The sequence below is a fragment of the Mixophyes fleayi genome, chromosome 6 (assembly GCF_038048845.1).
Source record: "Mixophyes fleayi isolate aMixFle1 chromosome 6, aMixFle1.hap1, whole genome shotgun sequence".
Classification (NCBI taxonomy): Eukaryota; Metazoa; Chordata; class Amphibia; order Anura; family Limnodynastidae; genus Mixophyes; species Mixophyes fleayi.
This window is the reverse complement of record NC_134407.1, coordinates 27,647,196-27,670,537: the sequence shown is the minus strand read 5'-3', so window position 1 is coordinate 27,670,537 and position 23,342 is coordinate 27,647,196. Positions and strand designations below refer to the sequence as shown.

Genomic DNA, 23,342 nt, shown 5'->3' with positions numbered 1-23,342 from the left:
CACCCTTCTGGCAGTAGGAGTGGTAGTAATATTAATTGTTAAAATATATAAATTAATTTTCTCTTTGGTGCACTACAAATGCCAGCATGCCCAGGTTGCCATTACGTCTTTGGGCATGCTGGCACATACCCTTGGCTGACAAGGCACGCTGGCACTTGGAGAACCAGCCCTCCATTCACCCTATTTACTGGTCACCTAGATCCAGGCTCTTCATCTCTTATAAATACTGAGATCCTTGGCTTGACAAAATAAATAACCCTTATGCACGACGCAATACTTGCTCCTAAGTTCTCCTGACACAATTTAACTCTTACCGGTGGATTAGTCATATATATTACATGGGCAGAGGCGGAACTAGCAAACTGTGGGCCCCAATGCAAGAAAGTAGTGTAGAGGGAACCAGGGCCCACAGCTCGCTAGTTTGACATGCAGCGGGCCCCATTATCTCCATGGGCCCCAGTGCACTGCACCTGCTGCACCAATAGTAGTTCCGCCACTGAACATGGGCATTTCCCACAGCTTGAACTCTGGACTTGGGTAATGGCAAATAACATTATCAAAGGAGACCCAGCAGCGCTCAACATTTACCACCTCATTTGGCTACCTTCCAAAGATCACTTGATCACCTACTGGATGGGTTTCAGGAGTATGACCATGCCTACCTAGAGGATATAGCTGTCTTCAGTCCTAGCTTCGAAGAACATCTGATACATGCGACTGAGGTTGTTACAAGGCTTCACTAGGCAGGGCTGACTATCCAGCATGACTATTATCAGATGGGGATGGCTGAGGTACAATACTTAGGACACATCTTTGGAGGGGGCAAAATTAGCCCTAAGCCTGCAAAAGTGGAAGCTATTTTGCAGTGGTCCAGACCCACCCACCTAGGGCTCGCAGTTTATTACAGAAAATGTGTGCCCTAGTACTATATCATCACCAAACCTTTGTCTGAATTGACTAAAAAGAAGTACTCCAAACAACTAGTGTGGAAAACGGACTGTGAGCAATTGTTCCCAACTTTAATGATGCTCTGTCAAGTTTGGTGGTCTTAGCAGTCCCTGATTTCCAAAATAAATTTAGAGTCTAAACTGAGTCCTCAGGATGTGGTGTGGGAGCAGTGCTTAGCCAGGTGGGAGAAGATGGCAGAGAACATCCGATGGAATATCTCTCAAGAAAATTGTTGGATTGAGAATTGACATATATCACCATTGAGAAGGAATGTCTGACTATACTATGGGCCCTTAAAAAATCACAAACAAACATCTTTATGTCCTTACTCTGGTGACTGTCTTGGAGACCTGGGACCTGTATATCCCTTGCAGCAAAGTCCAAACTCCCTTGCAGGGGTCCCTGGTGGATACCGAGGGTATGTTAGACTATGCGCCTCCCTTTTCAGTTGCGCCAATACCAGCTAGTGGCCACCTCTGCAAATTCTGCGACACACATATATTAGCATGTCTTGCGGGGACCATGCCCAGCAATAGAAGATGTTATACATATATTGTTGTGAATAAAGAAATTCTTAAGTTTCTTTAATATAGTGATTGATAATATAGTTATTTGTTCATTATACTCTGTTGTTAAAAAATGTACATGTAATGTAGTGTACAGTCATGGCCAAAAGTTTTAAGAATGACAGTATTCAACATAAGTTAAATACGGACTGTTTTTTTCATGTAGCGCACAAATACCTGATAGCTTATTTGTACACTGACACTTAAAGTTGATATTTGTGTGCTACATGAAAAAACAGTCAGTATTTAACTTATGGGCAAAACAGAATACTAATTTGCACCCCTTGCATTGTAACATGGTTTTGTCCAGGAGACTTAAATAAGAAGTTTCTTGAGTTAAGATCCTTAATGAATCAGGCCCTAGAATCTGATGCTATAGGCAACGTCTCCACTTTTTCAAACCCACAGCTTGATAAATTTACCCCTATATTTCAGTTTGTTTTAAGATTTTAACTGAACAAGATGTTGGATTTGTGTTCACGTTCCCCATTATCTTGAAAGTGGCCTACCAGTGATATCTAGTCATTTTACAATGACAGACTATTGTCACAAGGAAAACAACGTAATAATTATTAATATAGGGAAATGGACATAATGAAAGTGGAGGTAACATGGAAAAGAAGATATTTGATTAAAGTAAACTATTTTACAAAACAGCATATCTTCAGTTAGCTATTTCTAGAGTTGATCTACTTTGTTATGATAGTTATTAACATGCTTAGTAGGAAATACTGTAATACTGTAATATTTCTATAAAAAGTAAAAGCAATTCTATTTTACAACAGAACTATGCACAGAAGAAGGTTTGAGTTTGGCACGCTTGGTAAGCACCTGTTGCTAGTTACCTTTAGACTGGTAAGAAAGTTGTTATTAGGATACATCTGATCTACCATCAGAATTTGTAATCTTACCCTGAGAAAAAGATTCATCAAATTTAGTCTAATTATTGGTTGACACAATATCATTGCAGAAATGCAACGTCATCTGGGATGACACTACACGTTGCTTTACCATAGCATTTAATAATATCCGTTTGACCTATAAAACCAATATTAGTAAATGTAATTTAAATTAGTAAATGGATTATTTTGCTATAAAAACAGTTGCTATTAGCACTTTGAATTTCCTGCTGACAAGCAGAGGATGCGGTACACCATGGCTATGGAGTTTTATTTCCTTATGCCTAATAATTGTAATGCAATCTTTGATGATGCTGAACACATAATCAGGGCCGGATTTACCACTAGGCAACCTAGGCACTTGCCTAGGGCCCAGCGGTCGCAAGGGGGCACGGCTGGTGGTGGAGGGGCCAGCAAAGAGAAACAAATATTGTGTCCAAGAAAAAAAAAATCAAAAAAAAAATCACGATGGTAGCAGCCCCCGGCAGCCTCTTCTCCTCCTTCCTGCTTAGCTGCGTTCCACTAAATGTCGGGCGTGACATCATCATGCCCGACGGCATATTCACTGAAGACTCAGAGGAGTGAAGAGGAGCAGCGTGCACAATGGGGCAAGAAAGGAAACAGAAGTTGAGAAAACAGAACAAAACAGAAGAGAAGAAAGCAATAGAAAGGTAAGCAAACTAACAGAGGCACAATGGCACACTATGAATAAGGGGAAACAAATTGTTCCAAAAAAATTATGAAGGGGGACACAGGTGATGTGAAGGGGGATAGAGGTGATGTGAAGGGGGACAGAGTTGATGTGAAGGGGCACAGAGTTGCTGTGATTGGGGACAGAGGTGATGTGAAGGGGCACATGTGATATTGTGAAGGGGCAAAAGTGATGATGGAGGGACAAAAGTGACAACTGTTAGGTTGTTACTAGGTATGTTGGTTGTTGCTGCTAGGTATACCCCCAATGATGCAAGTTACGCCCCCAATGATATGGCCACACCTCCTTTGATGCAGCAGCACATAGCTTTCCTTCTACTCGGCTATAGGGGTATATGGTATACTAAAAAAACATAGTGCTATGGATTATTTCAGAGAGGGGGGCCCCCCAACCAGTCTTTTGCCTAGGGCCTCATGAGGTCTAAATCCGGTTCTGCACATAATGAAAGTTGCAGCCTTATTACTTCAAAACCACCATTGGGACCTAGTGGGGCGACTTGAAACAAAAGACTCTCAAGTGCTATTTTCTTTTATATTTTTTAGGTTTCTATAGGATTATATTTACTTTTTAAATTATTACTTGAATTTAATAAGCAATGAAATTAATTACAAATATATATCTCTGATATGTTGTGCAAAGAGCCAAGTAACTATGGTTGACTTGAAAATAATGTGAGTAGTGCGACTTAATTGGTCTTATAGCATCTAAATTATACACTTATTTATGTACCTTTATTACAATAAAGCCACCAACAAGAATAAACTGTATGTTGTTTATTGAGTTGCAATTACAAGAAACAGAATCTGTAAGCCTGTATGGATGGTGTTAATCTCTTCCTCTCTGTTATTTGCAGGTAGACTGCACATGTTCTGTGGCATGTAGGCACAATGTGTGATATCTTCAGATGCTGATTCCTCAATAGTGGGATTCTTCTTTTTCGATTCCTGTTACAAAGAGAAGTAGATCAGAGTAGTGGATTACAAAGCTACACAGTACATTGTGGAAATTTAGAAATGTAAGACCAGAGGTAGAGAACCAGTGGCTCTCCAGCTGCTGCAGAACTTCAAGTTCAAGCGTACTGTGACTATTTCCACAAGAGCTGGAAACCACCAAGTTGTCTAAACCTATCATAGAGTGTAATATCAACGATCTGATATTAAGCATTTCAGAGTCAAATTAAGAAGACAGGAAGACAGCTTTAGTGAATAGTGGCGAAATGTGGTGGGACTTCTGATATTTGGCTAAACAGATTTCTAAAGATGAAATAAAAGAATATAGAAGTGATGAAACACCATTGAATAGAAAGAGCAGAGGACAAAATCTATGGGAAAGGGACCATCTCAGTACAGAATATAAATGATAGACAAACCTTCGAAGAAACACCATATGGATTCTATAACACTGTCATCAAAGCAGCAGCCTCTCTGCTCACACTGCTCCCGGGTAATAGCTGGGTAACCACAATTCCTCCTCTCTCTGGCATCTACTCTGCAGTGGAATGTTGCTGGGAGAGATACATGGAGGCATCATATGTAAATATAAAAGGCGGAACTTCACAGGCACAAATCACAAGTTAGTGATTAAATGGTACTATTTATATAATAGACCCAAAGAGGGAAATTTATCAAAGATTCAATTTGTCGCCGGTTTTGCACATCGCCACACATCGTCAGTAATTTTGCCCTCCTGATTAACTATCCATCGGTTTGGATGGTGAAAATGCAAAAGTCAAATAAAATTAATAGTGCCTCCTTACATATATATAAAAGTAACAGTACCTCTTATAAAAAATATTTTTTTTATTTTCTTGATCCCATGTAATTCAGTGGGAGAAAACGAAAGCCCCACAAGAATGGAATGGACTGTTCTTGAGGAGCTCCAAAGGCAAAAGCAGTTAATGTCTGGTAAGTCCATCTACTTCATAGTGAAGCAGTCAATCAGAAGCGGTTTCTCATCTGTCAAACCATCAGCAAAAAAGCTGAAAATCGGTGGTTTAACAAAACCGCACTGAATCTCGGCCAAAGCTTCTTCACTATAGGAGCAAGATTACTAAGCTTAAATATTCAAAAGAGTTCTCATTACCTCCATGGCATGGGGCGTTGTACTCTGACAAAGCATTTTCCTCTAGAATAGAAAGAGACACAACATTATTATGTTTAAATAGGGTCATTTGTTTTTGCTAGACTTCATCTGTGTATGACAGAGATTCCTGCTCAGCATGTGAAGTGTTACAGAGATAGTTTAACCAAAGCAAATAAGAATAAGTTATTGAGAACCAACTTCATAGAGATAAACATGCAAATAAGCCATGTGATTTCTAGAGCACATACTGCTGGGAAATTAAATTCCATGGAAGCCTTCTGAGTCAATGCTTTATCTATTTTTTTAACAATAAATACAGGTATAATAATGTTGGGCCTGATTCATTAAGGAACTTAAATTAAGACGTTTCTTATATACGGTAAGTCTCCTGGACAAAACCATGTTACAATGCAAGGGGTGCAAATTAGTTTTCTGTTTTGCACATAAGTTAAATACTGACTGTTTTTTCATGTAGCACACAAATATCAACTTTACATTTCAGTGTAAAAATAAGCTATCAAGTATTTGTGTGCTACATGAAAAAACAGTCAGTATTTAACTTATGTGCAAAACAGAAAGCTAATTTTCACCCCTTGCATTGTAACATGGTTTTGTCCAGGAGACTTAAATAAGAAACTTTTTAATTTTAGTTCCTTAATGAATCAGGCCCGTTGTGCTTACTTCCACTTACCTGGATCATAATAATCATAAACTAGGACATTTGCAGGCTGCAGATTTGTCACATGTGTTTCTTGCTTCAGCTCAAAACTAAAACTTTCAGTTTTGTGAGTGAGCTGTGGAAGAAGAGAGCAGATCAATACAGGTTATCTATACGCCACAAATCCAAGTAAAAATGCTGACACATATGCACCTAGTTTTTAAAGGACAGTAGAGCAGGGTCCTCTGAAGGGAGACCTGGTATTACTGGGCCCTCTCCTATACAGATCCTGCAATGATTTAACCACTTGCAATGGCTAAAATTTCACGACTGTTCACCTCAATAAATATAATGGGAATCACTTTGCATCATCCAGTTTCAGTTCTGCAGTGGTAGTAGAATTTGATGGGATATTTTTACTGATATCATCCCTTCATTGCTGCCAATCAGCACGAGGGTTCTTGGCTCAGCAGAACTCTGCCAATTGGCTTCTTGGTCTTTATAAGGCGGACAGTCCATTCATTCCTCCAAGGTATAGCTGCAGCCATGCTGTGTGTTACTGAACCTGATTCTTGTCTGCTTGCCTCTTAGATATTGATTTCTGCCAAGATTCTGAACACTGTTTATACAGACTGTTGCCTGGATATTGAACTCTGCCTGGATGCTGACCACTGCTTTACTGACCATTGCCTGAACTTGTACCCTGGCTGTATATTCTGTCCTGGATCTTATCCACACCTGGATCTTATCCACACCTGGATCTTATCCACACCTGGATCTTATCCACACCTGGAGGAGCTGAACGCCTAGTTCTGCATTTGTTATGCTGAGTAAGTGGTTGAGTTCTGATCTATTTATCTATAGATCCAAAGAAAACTTCCCAGGCGCTTGGTATAGAAAGATGCGTATATATATATATATATATATATATATATATATATATATATACATACATACACTAAATAGGCATATGCTGCTTCATTTCCAATTTGGTAACAATGCACACTCCAAAAAAACATACTGGTAGGTTAATTGGCTGCTATTAAATTGCCCTTAGTGTTTCTCGGTCTGCATGTGTGTCTGTTAGGGGATCTAGATTGTAAGCTCCAATGGGGCAGGGACTGATGTGAAGGAGTTCTCTGTACATCATGCGGGATTAGTGGTGCTATATAAATAAATAGATGATGGTGATGATGAGCTTCTGGCCAGAAAGCAAGTACTGCTAAAAGCAAAAAGAAGAATTTCCTGAGCTCACTGATTTCCCGCTTTGTCAATAGTATCAACATCATAGTCCCATTCCAAGAACCTATTATTTAGTGATGTAGCCTGTTCCCTGAAGGTTTCTATGTCAGTACAGTTCTACCTAATCCTTCTGAAATAGCTATTTGGGATGTTACTCAGCCAGCTCTTGTGATGGGTACTTGAGGCAGCAGAAAACATGTTGCAGTCTACTTTTTTAATATAAGTTTTAGTCTTTAGAGAATTTTTGTCTACATAAATTACTATATCAAGGAACTCAACCTTATCCTGACTTATGTGGGCTTTAAACGCAGGTTGAATTAGTTTGTGTTGATGTAGTTGATGAAGGCAGCAAGCTTGCACTGAGGCCTCTTCCAGATACATATATCATCGTCTATCTATCTGCGCCAAAGGACAATGTCCTTGGCGAAGGGCACTCATCCCATTGTGCCATGAAGAGATTTGCATAACGCGGCGCAAACTGGCTGCCCCAGGTTTGGGAGGTGGACCTGTTTCAACTTAACTGCACATTTAAGAGGAGCGAGGAACTTTGCCGGGGACAACATAAGAACAGCCTTTTTGGATAAAGATGCAATTACCAGTTCTGTTTTATTCTCCTCGAGGTCCGCAGACTTACCCACATAGTTCATAAAAAGTCAATGCTTTTACTATCTCCCTCTGTCTGTAATATCAGTTTTCTATAATTATACCTGGACATTTGTGAGAAATCACAAGAGACTTTTTCTCTACCTGGCCTTTTGCCTATAGTCTGTCATATGCATGCTGGTTTTGTTTTGTTTTCTTGTTGCTATCAACAGTACTTGCTTTCTGGCAAGAAGCCCTTCTAATTGTTTACTAAACTTAAAATGGAGGTGTATTTATCTGTTGTATGCACTGTTACCAAATTGGGAATGAAGCAGCATATGCCTATTTAGTTCACACACATTATGTATACACACATATCTCTCTCTCTATCTATCTATCTATCTATCTATCTATCTATCTATCTCTATATATATATATATATATATATATATATATATATATACATACACACACACACACACACACACACACACATACATATATACACACACATCTTTCTATACTAAGTGCCTGGTAGGTTTTCAGTGGCTCTACAGATTTAATAGTGTAGAAGTCGTATAATTGGATAAATGAAAGTATATTGGTTAATATTGTTTTGTCATGCGATTGCGATCAGTATGCCTCGTAACACGTGGCATACCGCGATCGCACAGTAAAATATGCACACAAACACTTGCACTACAACATTTAGTTATTTATATATTTCATATTTATATTGATTCCAATCCACAGTGATTTGTGAGCAGACAGCATTTAGTTTATTATTAGTTTATATATTATGATTATATGTACACTTTAGTGTTATTTAAGGTTCAGGTTACAGGAAACGTGTCATGTCTGGTATAATTTTAATCCCCTATTCATCAGCAGTTGTCCGGTTGCTTCGCCGAAGAGATCGCACATTGCATACTCTAGTTAGCGATGTTAGGGAATAAATGTTTAAAGAAATACTGACTATAAAATGCTAATAGGCTAGTTGTAACTGGATTCTTGGCGGGAAAGTCAGAGCACAACCCCTGGAGAGATGACCCCCACCTTTGGATATTTTGGTTTGAACTGGCCTATGACCTGCAGCACTCTGGACCTTCCTGATACCTGGACCAATAGAAGCAAGCCACACCATCTGTATTGTTTTCACTGTAACACTGAGTGTATATAACACAGCTCTAACTGGCACTGGCACTCAGTCTTTCTGACCACAGTATTCTGGAGTGAAGTACTGTTCGCAGGTACCAGTGGGAGCGCAGCTTAGCAAGCGCATGCGGGCGCAGTATGTATGTATCTCTTGGTATTGGCTGTACTGTATTATAATGATGTATTGAATGTTAAATTTTACATCTGCTAAAATAAATTACTTTGTGCTTTGGAAACACAATACAATCGCTTGGGCAATGCTTATTTGAAAACGATAGAATTACTTTAATAATTTTATTTTTCAATAGGATTGGAGGTTTCCTATACTTTTCTCCTGTTTGGCAGCTATTATTCTTTCATAATTTAAGGGAGTGCATATTAGAACCCAATTTTCTCTACTGATCTATATATCTGTTTGCTATAGTGTCTCCGATACAAACATCTTGCATCAACGGCAGAGCTGGTATGAGCCCCTACTATCACATGTTATGTCCTGGGTGGAAACGGAGTACTGGTGGGCATACTACTCAATGGGAAAGGAGATTGCTGTACGTTAAGCCATGTGTAGGTGGTCTAGTTGACTCATTCCAGTTTTGGATGCATCTAAACATTAACACTTGATAACGTCAGGCGTGATAAAGTTTTTGCGACGAATGGACACATTCTTGTCTCAGCTAGATACAATATGCTACATTCTCAAGAAAGTGATCTGACCAGAAAATGTTTAAGGGGCTGTAGGTAACGCTTATATTCTATTATGCTTAAGTTTCAAAGATTTGTAGTTTGGTTTGTTTCCATGGATACAGATAGTTTTATTTTAGGTTTGATAAATAATAAATACAGCCATATTCTTAAATAGATTGATCAATCCCTTACCTTGTCCAAGTAAATGGTGATGTTACCGTCACAGACCTCTGTTCTTTTCACTGTAGGATGCTTATTCAACTACAGAAAATAATAGTAATATAGCTATGAATTCCTTCTGATGGAAGTAGGACAGCAATGGTGGTATACAAACGTACCCAGAGCTGTGTAATAACTTAATCTGACCACACGCACACATTGCAATTTGAATAAGCAACAATTACTATGTCTGTAGCTCAGTAAAAACATATTGTTCAATCAAAATTGGATGCATATTTCTCCTAGAGATTCTAAAAATTGAGAAATAAATGAGGTTAATTTAAATAAGAAGCCTACACCTTAGCAATACAATTTATAAGATATATACTGGGTACTTTTTAAGACACTGTCTATATTTATAACCATTCTAATGCTAGCACTAGGTTTCTAGGCTTCTAGGTAAATACTAAAGATCATTATGGAAATGTATGGCAGTTCTGTCTAGAGATCAAACCAATTACCCACTTTATAGTACGTCACATATTTTCTTTTGAAACCAGTCAAATAAAGAGAAATTGGCTCCTCCCATGCAAACATTTGTCCATCACAATATCAATGTTTGCTAATATCTTTGCATGTTTTCTTAGCATCCTCTTATAGCTGCACTAATGCAGCTGATTTTTACTTGAGATAAATTTAACGAGAAAGTAAAACCACAATTTTAAATTAATTTTTATCAAACTCTACATTAAAATTGGTCACAAGATTTTGTCCCAGCTCAGCAATGATTCAGACATACGTGCCAACTCTCCCTGAATGTTAGGGAGACTCCCTGAAATAGGGCTGATCTCCCTCACTCCCTGAAGAGTCTGGCATTCTCCCTGATGCTGAACCAGTACATGATGTGGTTGGCTTCGCCATCTGTGGCATGATGACACAGTTCAGAAATTGTGTCCTATGTTCATGTATTGTTTCCTATGGAGGTGGCCATTTTCATGGACACCAAGACTGACATGGTCAGTTATGTAAATGCAGCTCTAAATGAAACAAAACTTATTCAATCAAATTGACTATTACTTCTCCTCCCAATTTAATGTTTAAAAGAGAACAAGACTGGAGCGAACCCTCTTTTGCTGGTTTATGCTATAGAGGATTATTCCCACAATTCTTCCACAGGGAAAACCAGACTTAGCATTCTAAATATACACAACCAATTTAGGGAGTTACACAAATAATTGACTGAATTATGTTCCCCACCTGTTTAATATTATTTTTAGTTGCAACATATCCGGACAGCAACTCTATCGTAATTATTGCCATGTTGGTGTCTTTCCGCTTTCCTGAGTAACTACAATAGAATGAAAGATTAAAATTAGTGAAGTCTAGGTCTATGAGGTAACAGTTACCAAGCATGGGCAATCAACAACAGTGGACATTAAGAATGAATGCATGTGTGACAGGCCCTGATTAAGGGTTCAGGCCGCCCTAAGCTAATTCGCTTGTAGAGTCTCCTCGCCTTTCACGCTAAGATGTGATAGGCGAAAACAAACTCGTACTCAATTTAAAAATACGGCTCCTCCACCCACCAATGTTTATGTTCCATTGTTTTCAAACCCGGCTACACTTGGCTTTTTAAAAAGGTCACGGCCACCCTTGCCTCTCCTACTTGCTTATCGTTAAACACTCGTCCAAGGATAACCCAATATCTTCTCTCTTCAGCGCTTACCATAGGGTTGTCAAGATTAAACCCTACTACATTTTTAGTTCATGTTTTCTTTTTACTTTGGAGAACAACTGTTATCTTATATTTTAAAAAGAATTTCAGTTTTATCTCTCCTTGTCACAATTCCTCCCCCTCCTTTCCCAACCAAAAACCTTGCTGCCCCGGTTAGGGCTTCAGTCCAGCACAGGGATAACTATGAACTGTTTGGTACACCAGTCTTCAAACTCAAAAAAAAGAATGGATTAGAGGCACCTTCCAGCTGTAACTAAACAAAACAATCCAATCCAAGATGTGGAATTTACTTTTGGTTATTTTTACATACGACTGTTAGGTTAATATACACTGAACCATTATGCACACATTATAGTGGTAGACATGAATTAAATAAACAATCAAATCTAAGCTGTTTGCCTCCAGTTATTTATGCAAACTATTGTGGAATCAATGCAAACGAAGATGGCAGTGATTATGTACTTATATAGCATGTTTGGAATGTCAGTACATTATTGGCAATTAGTAAAATGGGTCCAAAGCTGGCACTAAAATGTAGTAATCAGTAAAAAATTCATATCTTATTGATGCGATTAAACTTCATATAGCATTTACCACACAAGTATTAAGGAGCTATGCATTGTTAATATTTGATTTGCAAGACCAAATGTCCTTTAGACAAAATATGAATGTTATTTATGATATGCAGCCTATTCCATGAAAAACACTACTCAAAAATTTAAGTTTTAGAGGCAAAAACATAACCAATTTAGCCTTCCCCTGTTATTTACTTAACTTTCGCTCACTGGTGTATGAGCACTGACACTGCATCAGATGGGAAGTAATCTCTGATGCTCTCTTCCTCTCTGAGGAAGTGCATAGTAAACTGCAGATCACAGCAGGAAAAAACCGGGCAAGCGATGAGGTAAGTGTAGTGGTAGAGAGGTTGGTGGTATTGCTATAATGTGAAGGTTCTGAGTGGTATTGGAGTAATGTGGAGTAGTTGGGTGGTACTGCTATAAGATTAGCATATTTCTGTAATGTGGAGTGCTGGGCAGTATATGTCATGTAATAAGTCATTGCTGCAATGTAGGGTGGAGGATTGCTGTGTTTTGCGGGGGGGGGGGGAGATGTAATGTTGTGGAGGGTTGGCTGTAATGTGGGGGAGGGGTTGCTGAAACATGGAGGGGTACTATTGCTGTACTACAATGCTAATTTGAATGATTCGTTTGGGATACCCTTCGAATAATTAAAATGCTAGGCACTGCAATGCATTTCCTTGGCTCATATCCTATCATGTACTGTCCTATTTTACTTATAATGCCTTGTTATTGCAATCTCTGACCGTGTAAAATACATCTATTAAATTTTCTGTTTTTTAAGAGTAGTCAGGCACCTTGAGGGAACAGTTGAAAGGTCTATAGGTGGGTTTCTATTAGGCTTTTACAACTTTAGTCTCACCTGACATCCACATGAACCTCAAACTTTTTTCGTCCCTCTTGGGTGCAGACAGCTGGATTGGTGCTTACATTGAGGGAAAAGTGGTCTTCACATTTGACAGGAAGACTGTTGTAATGCAGATGTGACTGCGGACAGAGGAATGTGGTATCAAGAACAATCTGACTATTAAATCATAAATCAGTAAACAAATCATCATTTTTAAATGATTTTTTTATATAATGGAAAAATACACCCATAGAATGTGTAGTATTCAGTCACCAGTTACCTCTTGTGTCACTAAAGTTTCATAAATGAGTTTAGCATCAGACTTTTTTTCACATTGTTTTTAATTGTGAGCTTTCTACCTTTTTAACATGTAACTGTTGTTCATGTTAACATGAGCTATTACTTACTCTATATTCCCTTTACAAAATTGATTTCTGGGTCAAATGTATATGGCTGAGACTGCAAGAAAAAAGTCTCTCTTCTGAAAAACATATGGTTTGAGGTAGCATTTTGCGTGTAATTGCAGAATTAGGGATCAATGCATTTTTGGTGGAGTTGACTGATAGGGAGTTAATTACTTTGTGAAATATTAATTAATTCACGCAGCATCCCTTCACACTCTCCTTTGGGTGTCCTTGCATACTGCATGGGTTGAGAGGGTAATTCCCTAATTGAGTTTTATTTTGAGGTGACTTGCCTATATATTGCATTTACATACTTCAAATGTTGACACTGAGGAAGAATTCTATAGCTAAGATAGAGAGCTTAACATAACCCAAAATATTTAAAAATAATTCTGGAATTATGTGCTAAATTTATTCTTGTCTATGAAACAGAATCAAATTGATTAAGACAAGATGAAATGTTCCGGAGAAACTAGTGTTTAATGATATATATTAGGTGACTTGTGGTTGCTTTTAGGCGAGGTCATTCAGAAAACTTCAGCCAGATATATGGGCTCCTTGGTCCATTTATAAAACACAGATGCCGCAGAGTCTATTGCAGTGCATGGTGCATCATGGCATAGGATGTTTTTTGCAGTGAACTCACATATTCCAAGCGTTTCACAGCTAAAGTAGCTAAAGAATTGTCAAATATAGCACAGATTACCTACTTAATTAATATTTTTCAAAATGAAAGGATTTCTATTACTGATTATCTCAGCCATAGAAAAACTTAAGCCACCCAATTGAACCAGAAAGAGTCACAGGTGCTGCTGAGCAATAACCAGCTCCCTGCCGATACTGGCTGGCAGCATAAACAGAGTCTTACAGCTCACCAGGGCAGTCTGGGGTCAATCTGTGCATACTTGATCCGACTTTGGGCTGCCAGTTACAGATTCAATAAAAATAAAATAATTAAAGAAATTGTAAAAAAATAAACTTTATTGAAAGAGCAGGAAAAAATACGTATTTAAATAATACAGCAGTTATCCTTTGGGGGGGCCTCTGTAAGTGCCTTGCATGGGGAGGTTTCATCTGAGGCCTCCGGCAAAGACTACCGCCAGCGCTAGACTTTACAAGCCAGGGCTTTGGTAAATCCAGAAATAACTCCCCTTTTCAGTGAATCTACAGCTTTCATGTATAAATAAATAGACCCTTTAGTCGTTAGCCATAGTGCACCATTCACCCATAATAAAATCTGCTCCATATGTATCTGGGCCAAAGATAATTAGAAATCTCCGATTATAAAATAGTTGAACTTGTAAAATAATAACAGTACTGGACAGTTGATATATGATGTTTTCTTCACCCTTCACCCAAGTCTGCGTCAAAATATTAAGATACTGCAAGAAAACAGTGTTTAATAAATGTACTGAATGAGAGTTAAGTAAAAAACTCTGTTCAACATGCACAGAACGTTACTTATACAAGAAATTTGTGAAATGTATCCCACTTATATAATGCTGCCATCCACAATTTTCTAATTATTGTAAATAATATGTTAATGTATTGCGCTGTTTATTTTCTTGCCTATTTGTTTTTATTATTTCAAAATTAAAAAAAAAAACTAGAAGACAAACACCCTTGTTTTCTTTATTTAAAAAAAACCGCAAACAAGATCCAGGTAATTTAGACTTTGCAACAATGGGTATGTCCAATCTCATGCATATGTAATATAAATAACCTGTATTATCCTATCTCTAATGCTATGCTAACATTAAAAAGTCTCAGAAACTTAATCATGCCTGCCAAGATTGTTCAAAACAATAATTCTACTCTATTATAATGACAGAAATTATGTTTAGGAATACAGGGATTTATTTTGAGTTTGTGATGTCCTAGAATACTGTGAACGACATCATATTAGGGGAAGTGGCACACTAACATTTCCTGTGCTCAACATATATCTTCCACAGGAACTCAATGCTTATTTTTCCCTTATACTTGCACATTGTAGGAGGTGTAAGTAATGGGTTCTTGTCACACTACCGCAGAAATGCTCTATGAACGCTGTCTACAATGGTCCCTTTGGGATATATACACTGAACACAGAATACACCAGTGCGCCACTCATTTTTGCTGAACGAATACAAACTTGATGCAAACCAAGCTTTTTGTTTTTTTTAAAAAGACACTTTATTAAGGAAAATGATTGCTGAAATGAGTATGAAACCTCTTCTGTGTAGCACCCTGATCAGCCATAGGTGTGCACATCTACAGATAGATATGATAAATACAGTTTTGAATGTTCTGAAAAGACGACATTCTACTTACTTGTACATAGACACAGCCTTGTCCTGTGGCAGTTACTGTATATTCCCCAGGGATTTCTGGCAGATCTACTGTTTGTACAATAAGGCTGTTACTTTTATCCACATGAATCTCTTTGTGAAACCCTGACTTTGACTCAACTGTCACAGTTGCATCTCCCTTCTTGTGGTATGTGGCTTTGGCATATAGTGACAGAGCTTGAAGAGCCACTGTAGTGTCCTATAAAAAAACAGATCACATTTTTCCAAAATAATACATAGCTGAGAAGACATGTGATTGTAACTGTTTTCACAGTGAATGAGGATCTAGTTAACAGAACATAAAAGAATAATACTTTTTTTTTTTTTCAAAGCACTAAGGGCTAGATTTACTAAGCTGCGGGTTTGAAAAAGTGGGGATGTTGCCTATAGCAACCAATCAGATTCTAGCTTTCATTATTTTAGTACCTTCTACAAAATGACAGATAGAATCTGATTGGTTGCTATAGGCAACATCCCCGATTTTTCAAACCCGCAGCTTAGTAAATCTAGCCCTAAGTGTTCTCACCTACTTTACACATTGTTTTGGCTGATTCAGTGTTCACAAGAATGTTGCCAGTCAATTAACTTGAAACAACTTATTTTACCCCATTTGGTATTGGGACTAGTTTTTATGTATTCCTAGAGAGTTCCTAATATAGGTTGGTTGTAGCCTAACCAAACATATGTCACTAAACCTGTTATCAATAGAATAGGAAAGGGGAGAAGGTAACAGAGAGAACCCAAAACTTAAATAAGAGATAACTTTCAAACTATCAGAACAGGTTGTTAGAAAAGAAATAAGGGTCAGAAGCATTGGGGGAATGTGACATCGCTGAACCTCACAATAAAAGATATGGAAGGACGTGGCGATTCCATTCCAGTTCATGGACCCACTCTCCATCTGGAAGAGCAGAGCTTGGGCACCGTCTGAACATATGTGGGTTCAGCACATGTACAGTGAAGCCCCAACTGGGGTTTGGCTGGCCCCCCCACCCTTCCAGGCCCCTTAACGGCTGCACCCCCTGCAGTGACGGTAGTGATGTCACTCTTCAGAAGCAGAGCATTTCTTCAGATGAACAGGGGACAAAATAAGAAAGGCTAAAATAGAAGTCAGCAACAAATGTACCTGCACAGAAGTGTAAAATAAGATAAAGTATTGGTAGAATTCTACGCATGGTAATCAGGCACCCCACTGTGGGGATTGGGAAACCAGCATACACCTCTGGATTCACCTGTCTACAGTACCTCAATTTTTTTTTCCCTTCTTGATAAACACTCCAATTCTCTGTGGCTACCAGGGCTTTGCTACAACCATGACAGTAGAGATGCAGGAAATGCAACTTGGCAAAAATACACAGAAGACCAGCAGAGGTAGAGATCCAAGAGAAAAACAGGCACCACAGGGTAGACAAAACCATTGAAAGACAGGGTGTTCACACAAAATATAGACACAGGCAAAATCAGGAGCAGCATCAATGCAAAATGCCAAAGTAAGACTTCAATAATGGGCAGAATCTTTTAGCTAGAAAAGCAAAGTGAACCAGATATGAGTTACTCTTGTGTATGAAATAGCAATAATGAAAATTGCAGTGGCTGAGTAGAAAAGTATTTTTCGTCTTTGTTTGAGACATCCTTCACCTATGTTTGGCATTTTACACTCTGCCCCATGATATAAAAATAAGATTTTATTTTGTGCGAAATACAAATGTAAAAGGCAGGGTACTTGCTTATTATACTGGTGTATCTTTAAATTTTACACCTTCCTTTACAATCTTCTATGTCTGGTTTTTAATTTATTAACCCTGGAATGCCTAATGGACCAAAAGAAGTGGATGGGCACCACCCGAGAAAAAGGTGAGAAATAAAAGAGGATTGGGGGATTGTGTTTATTTATACGATTTGTTTTTTTCTCACGACCTCTGTGTCTTTTATCTTACCCATTTTCCATGGTGCACTACAGGTCCCAGCTACCCTGGATGCAAGGGCATGATGGCATTTGTAGTTCTACAAGTGCTACCCTGCCCTAGCAGTTGTGGGTATGCTAGCACTTGTAGTACTACAAGCAACAGCATAACCATACTCTTTAATCCAGCTATGGCATGCTGGGATCAGTCGTGAACCATTTAAAAATGGTACAATATCAGTTTAACTTAAAAAACAATCTACAGAAACAGAGGTATGAGAATAGCCCAAGCTCTTTCAGCACAGGTTGATTTTCCTAGAGGTGGGGGTTTCATTTTTTTGTGAGCCCAATTCCGCTAGTTAATTCAACCCCATGCTAACTGGCCTAGAGCTGGTTGGCAATATTGCATATGGACCCCATGTTTTTTTCCTTGGCTAGCATAGGGTAGTAGAGGTATCAGCATTTTGGAAGGTACCCCCTGATTTTGCTGATACCAGCCTAGGCAGCAGTGGTGCTGCCTAGGCTGATTATATATATATATATATATATATATATATATATATATATATATATACACACACACACATACACACATAGTATTTTTTTTTCTTAAAGATGGTTGAAGATTCGTGCTGATCATGATCGAAACTATGCCTGCTTCCTTACCTTACATAGGTTTTATGATGCCTGGAAGCCCTTACTGTACACCAGGTATGTTAGCCCACCCTTCCTTTCCCCCCCTTACGCCTCTCTACATACACTCTACAGACTTAGATGTACCCTGTATAACCGTGCATGCGCAGTTCAGAAAAGTGATTTTTGCACTTCCAATTTAGACTTGCGCCCAACTATGTAAATATAAGTTTAGACTAACATACATCCTCCCATTGAGTTGCGTCTATAGCAGGGTTTCCCAAACCCAATCCTCAGGGCTCCCCAACAGTGCATTTTTTTTCTGGATCACATGTGACATAATTAGGACCACCTGTGGATCTGTTACAATGTGTCAGTCAGTAATGAATACACTTGTGCTCCAGCAAGAAGATATGGAAAACCTGCACTGTTGGGGAGCCCTGAGGACAGGGTTTGGGAAACCCTGGTCTATAGTTTGTTTTAACGATTTAACCAAATCGCGTTTGGAAACTACCATTACAATTACCTACCACTTCAGAAAACACCACAGAATTCAATTTGAAATATGAAGACTGAATTTTGTTTTGCCACTACTAGTGTAAATCTACAGATAGAATTTGGCATTTATTATAAATTAGAAGTATGACCTGAGAGGAGTAGAAGCCTCCCTGTGGAGTTTGTTGTGTCACAGTCCAACGGACGATATCTGCGCTCTCTTCAAGATCTTTCTGGGTTATTATCCTCCCACAAAGCAAAGCCAGAAGAACATATGAAGTTGTCTCAACATCTCCGTGATTGTTTATTTTCCAGTACTTCGATCCATCTATATGGAGATTCACAATGAAAATAAGAATAATTTGAGAAATTAATTCTCATCTTAACAACAATAGATAATAATGGAAAATCTGTTTAATTATCTATATTATAGATTATAATCTATGTAATTTACACTGTTAATTTAACAAACCTGAGCTTGGATTACTGTGCGGCAAGAACCACATTCTTCTTTAATATTCAATTGATTGTATAGAATGTTTAGCTTTATTAGAAATAATTATCTAATTACTCTCTGATGCTCCTCCCTTCCACTTATTCGTTCAACATGAGCCACAAAACAAAGTAATTTCTTAACCTATGAAACATTATATATCTTAAACACTCTTCACCTTTCTTTACAGCAGCCTCATCCAAATGCTTCAGTGCCTCTTGTCTTAGTTCACTGTCTCCTGACAATGTGAAGACATAGGCCAGAAGTGCCTGGGTGTAGACAGATGTAATGTTGTCTGCTGCTTTCCTCAAAAAGTTCAAGGCATTCTCCACAATGCTTCCCTAAAAACAGAACATTGACCATAAAGCACAAATGTGGTCAGGGAGGAGAAAAGTTGTGTGTTACTTCAGAGATCTGTACGGTATCACCCAGAAAGGGATATTTTTGCAGAAGTATCTAAATGTCACAGACTATGGTTTATTGCATCAGCCCCAGAAGCTGAAAACATTTTATATTCATATAGGTAACATATACATCAAAGCACTAACTTTTATATTTTGTTTTTTGGGAGACCTCTGTAAATGTTTGTAAACAGTGGAACAAGTTGCATGATATGCATCAATATATACTAACCCCACCAGGAAGCATGGGATAACACAACTTCCTAAGGAAACCATATTACATTATTATGTTTCCTATGCCTATGTGCAGAGATCACATTCAGTTTAATAATATAATACCTCTATCCTGTCCCAGAATAGAGATATCTTCATTATAGAATCCCTAGCTAAAAGTTTGTTGGAACAACAAGGCAATAAAACCATTGTCATAAAATGCAAATAAGCATGCACACACCCTTATCTCAATGGAGGGAGAGGGAAGTAAGAGCGGTGAGCCAGAGAGACTGTTTAAAAAAAGGTAGTGGAAATTGTGAGAAATGGCCAGTTTTGGCGGTCAGTCTGCTACTGAAAAACTATCCACATTCTACCTTTTCCCCTAACTACAGATTACATGAATAGTACATGAGTTTTCTGCTTTTATTCCTGTTTATTTTAAATCTGATTTGCATTTGTATTTCTGTATGTTAATTTATTAACCTTTTTATACTATAAACGTTGTGACTTTCTTGCTCATATTAAACTCCATTTAATAAAGTTCTGTATTTGTGTTCATAATGGATTCACATGTCATATAGGCATGTTTGTTCTAACTTTACAGTTAAGGCACATATTTCTTTAGGTTAAAGTAAATTAGGTTGTGATTGCAGTGAGATATGTCAGGTATTATCTGAAGACTTCCTAAACAGTGTCAGCATTCAGACTAAATCCTGGAACTACAGATCATGTCTATATTACAGTTTGTGAAAGTAGGATACGCAAGCAAAGCAAAGCAAGCAAAACTAAAATAGCAGAAAAGCCCAGAAACCGAACAATATAACACAGTCAAGAACTGATCACAGTCTATGTATTCAGCCAGAAAGGGTCTTTCAGCCATTCAATACCCAGTCTGTACCTGCACTCACTCTGCACAGCATATCAACCCCATTACTCAGCAGCAATGTTCAGAGATGTTTCAGGGTTCTCTTCCTCAGTTTACAACTCCATACATCAGCCTCACACTGTTCCCACACTCAGACACTAAACCCTTACCTGACACCCTAAAGCCAGTTCTTACATACACCTCCAGTTTCCTCCTCAGTGGCAACTGACTTTGCAACTCACTACAGTCTACTCCTGATCAGCTGCGTACCCTCCTCTGCTTTTGCAGTACTTCTATTACTCTTCTTGCTTCAGAACCTCAACCCACCCTTAAACACATGCAAAAGATGAACTCAAGGAACAATAGCGCACGTCTCAGTGTCAAGAAGCTAATTGATGAAGAGTCGTCCTAAAGTGACAGTAGGTTGGAGTTTGAAGTGCCATTTCATTTTTTCAGCTATGCACATTTTCAGGTGAATTCAAAACACTGTACAGATTGATTTTCCAGGAGCAGTTCCAGGGGGTGTAAAACTTTAAATGCATTTGGTGGACAAATAAGGGCAGTTATGCAGATTAACAAGCTACATATGTCCACATTTGTTGCAGCTCATTGATTAGACTGAATGCCTCATTTTTTAAGGCAGTCTGAGTTCAAGCTAAATTCTACTTTGCTTCTTTTTCTAAAGATACTGAAATCTACCCATATTATCCATTTCACATTTTAACGTGGAAGAAGCTGGCACAGAGGCGTCCTTAAAGTAATTTATGCACTTGAATTCCTGGATGTCTACGTACACCACTGAACATAGATTTCAATGATTCACTTGGATTCATGATTGATACAAGCACACACACATGTATTTTTTTCAAGGTATTAACAAGAAGTCTAAGTGCCATTTCCTTGTGGGTCAAAAACATGTATTTAGCCCAAGTTTGGCTTTTATAACTTGCATGAATTAAGTGTGAATAAGTTATGTGTATTTAAAGCTGTATGCAAATTTTTAAATCCAGTATGGTAAATGCCAGATCTTACGTTCACAGGGATATGGGTTAATTTTTTTTTATTTTAGATTACATTGTCGGAAGCATATTAACTACAAGTTAACCCGTGCATGATACTCATGCATTCTAGTCAAATCAAGCTACATAAGGTGTTAAAAAGGTTCTTGTCATGCATTTGGGCCTAGCCCAGGCCTCCTCAGGGGAAGAGCGTTACTTCCCAACGCAAGCGCCCTTTTTTAACGTGGTTTTATCCACATGTCACCACCTCATCATTTTTCTCCATCACCTCATCCTTCATCTTCATCAAGCTACTTAAGGTGTTAAAAACTCCCCACTGTCACCCCCAGCAACCACCAACCACTCCCAACTGTCACTTCTCCTTCAAGAAATATATAGGTCAGTGTATAACTCTGCCCAGCAGGTGGCGATGCAGCTTGGTTGTTTTTTTCCACACACGCCACTAGGCATTTATATAGTAGATAACGTTGGAGTACTTAGACATTGTAACAAATGTGCATGGTATAGAATGCAAATATTTAAAAGATACATGTGTCTGTGCACGTGTGAAATAGTTTTAAGACTGAATACAGCGCAAACTTCCGTTTATATGTAGAATAAATTATTATTCCATTATGCGTATCAATTAGTTTAAAAAGCCAAACGAAGCATCCTCTTATTCTGTATTAACTCTCAAAGCCCTTTCACAGGTACATAAACACTTATTTAATAATACTAATTCTTTAATAATAATATTTGCATTGTACATTATGTGCATTGGTTATAAAGATATACAAGCATTATGGTTAATCTGTATCTCACAATGTAAACTAAAACTCAGTTATAAATGAACAGTGAGTTTATTCATCACTTCAGTGTTTTTAGATAATATTAATATTTTAAGAAATAACTCACCCCTTCTATAAATTGTTGTGCATATGGCATGTTCCCTTAGATTCTGTAACCAGTATTAAAGCACTTGTTCATTTTTATGGTGTTATAAGCTCATGAGTGACGTCTAGTATCTTATAATTAACAGTATACCCAAAAATATCATTTTGCATAGTTCTGCAACTAACTACAAGTTTCAGCATGATTTGGGATGTGCTTTTTTGTGTATCTAAAACCAAGGGGAAAAATATTTCAATAAATTGTACCTTTCAACGTAACTGAAAATCAGTCTAATATGGAGCATTTTGTCTTAACTCCACAAGAGACATATAAACATTTATGTTCAGCTGTTCTTAGCTTGTCCAACACAATAAGAAGCAGCATCAACAAAAAACAATAAAATAAGACAACTTACATTGTAGACCAGGTGATGTTCCAACAGAGCGATGGCGACGAAGGCAGTTTGTGCAACCTCATTTTCTGCCTAACTCATGGAAGTGATGGAAAAAAACAAATGTCAGACATAAATTCAAACCGGTATATACCTTATTGCGTTAACTGAAAATGTTTCTACATGATTATCAAGGAGTGCACCAAGTCCTGGCAATCATCATCATCATCATTTATTTATAATATATAGCGCCACCAATTCCGCAGCGCTGTACAGAGAAGTCATTCACATCAGTCCCTGCCCCATTGGAGCTTATAGTCTAAATTCCTTAATATAGACACACACTCACACACAGACAGAGAGGGAGAGACTAGGGTCAAATTTGATAGCAGCCAGTTAACCTACCAGTATGTTTTTGGAGTGTGGGAGGAAACCGGAGCACCCAGAGGAAACCCACGCAAACACAGGGAGAACATAC

At 38.1% G+C, this 23,342-nt stretch overlaps 2 protein-coding genes across 2 annotated transcripts in view; both read right to left on the bottom strand.

The window, feature by feature from the left end:
- Nucleotides 1-3,883: 3,883 nt before the first annotated feature.
- Nucleotides 3,884-23,342, bottom strand: part of LOC142160960 (alpha-2-macroglobulin-like protein 1) — a 224,636-nt gene continuing 205,177 nt past the window's right edge. The window contains exons 36-37 of the mRNA XM_075216100.1: nucleotides 4,495-4,629; nucleotides 3,884-4,069 (exon numbers count right to left, since the gene is read on the bottom strand). Of these exons, the coding sequence (XP_075072201.1) occupies nucleotides 4,041-4,069; nucleotides 4,495-4,629 (164 nt within the window). The 3' untranslated portion in view covers nucleotides 3,884-4,040. The remainder of the gene's footprint in view (nucleotides 4,070-4,494; nucleotides 4,630-23,342) is intronic.
- Nucleotides 5,870-23,342, bottom strand: part of LOC142160961 (alpha-2-macroglobulin-like protein 1) — a 118,054-nt gene continuing 100,581 nt past the window's right edge. The window contains exons 27-34 of the mRNA XM_075216101.1: nucleotides 22,889-22,957; nucleotides 19,284-19,446; nucleotides 18,765-18,940; nucleotides 15,565-15,780; nucleotides 12,863-12,987; nucleotides 10,945-11,035; nucleotides 9,721-9,789; nucleotides 5,870-6,001 (exon numbers count right to left, since the gene is read on the bottom strand). Of these exons, the coding sequence (XP_075072202.1) occupies nucleotides 5,885-6,001; nucleotides 9,721-9,789; nucleotides 10,945-11,035; nucleotides 12,863-12,987; nucleotides 15,565-15,780; nucleotides 18,765-18,940; nucleotides 19,284-19,446; nucleotides 22,889-22,957 (1,026 nt within the window). The 3' untranslated portion in view covers nucleotides 5,870-5,884. The remainder of the gene's footprint in view (nucleotides 6,002-9,720; nucleotides 9,790-10,944; nucleotides 11,036-12,862; nucleotides 12,988-15,564; nucleotides 15,781-18,764; nucleotides 18,941-19,283; nucleotides 19,447-22,888; nucleotides 22,958-23,342) is intronic.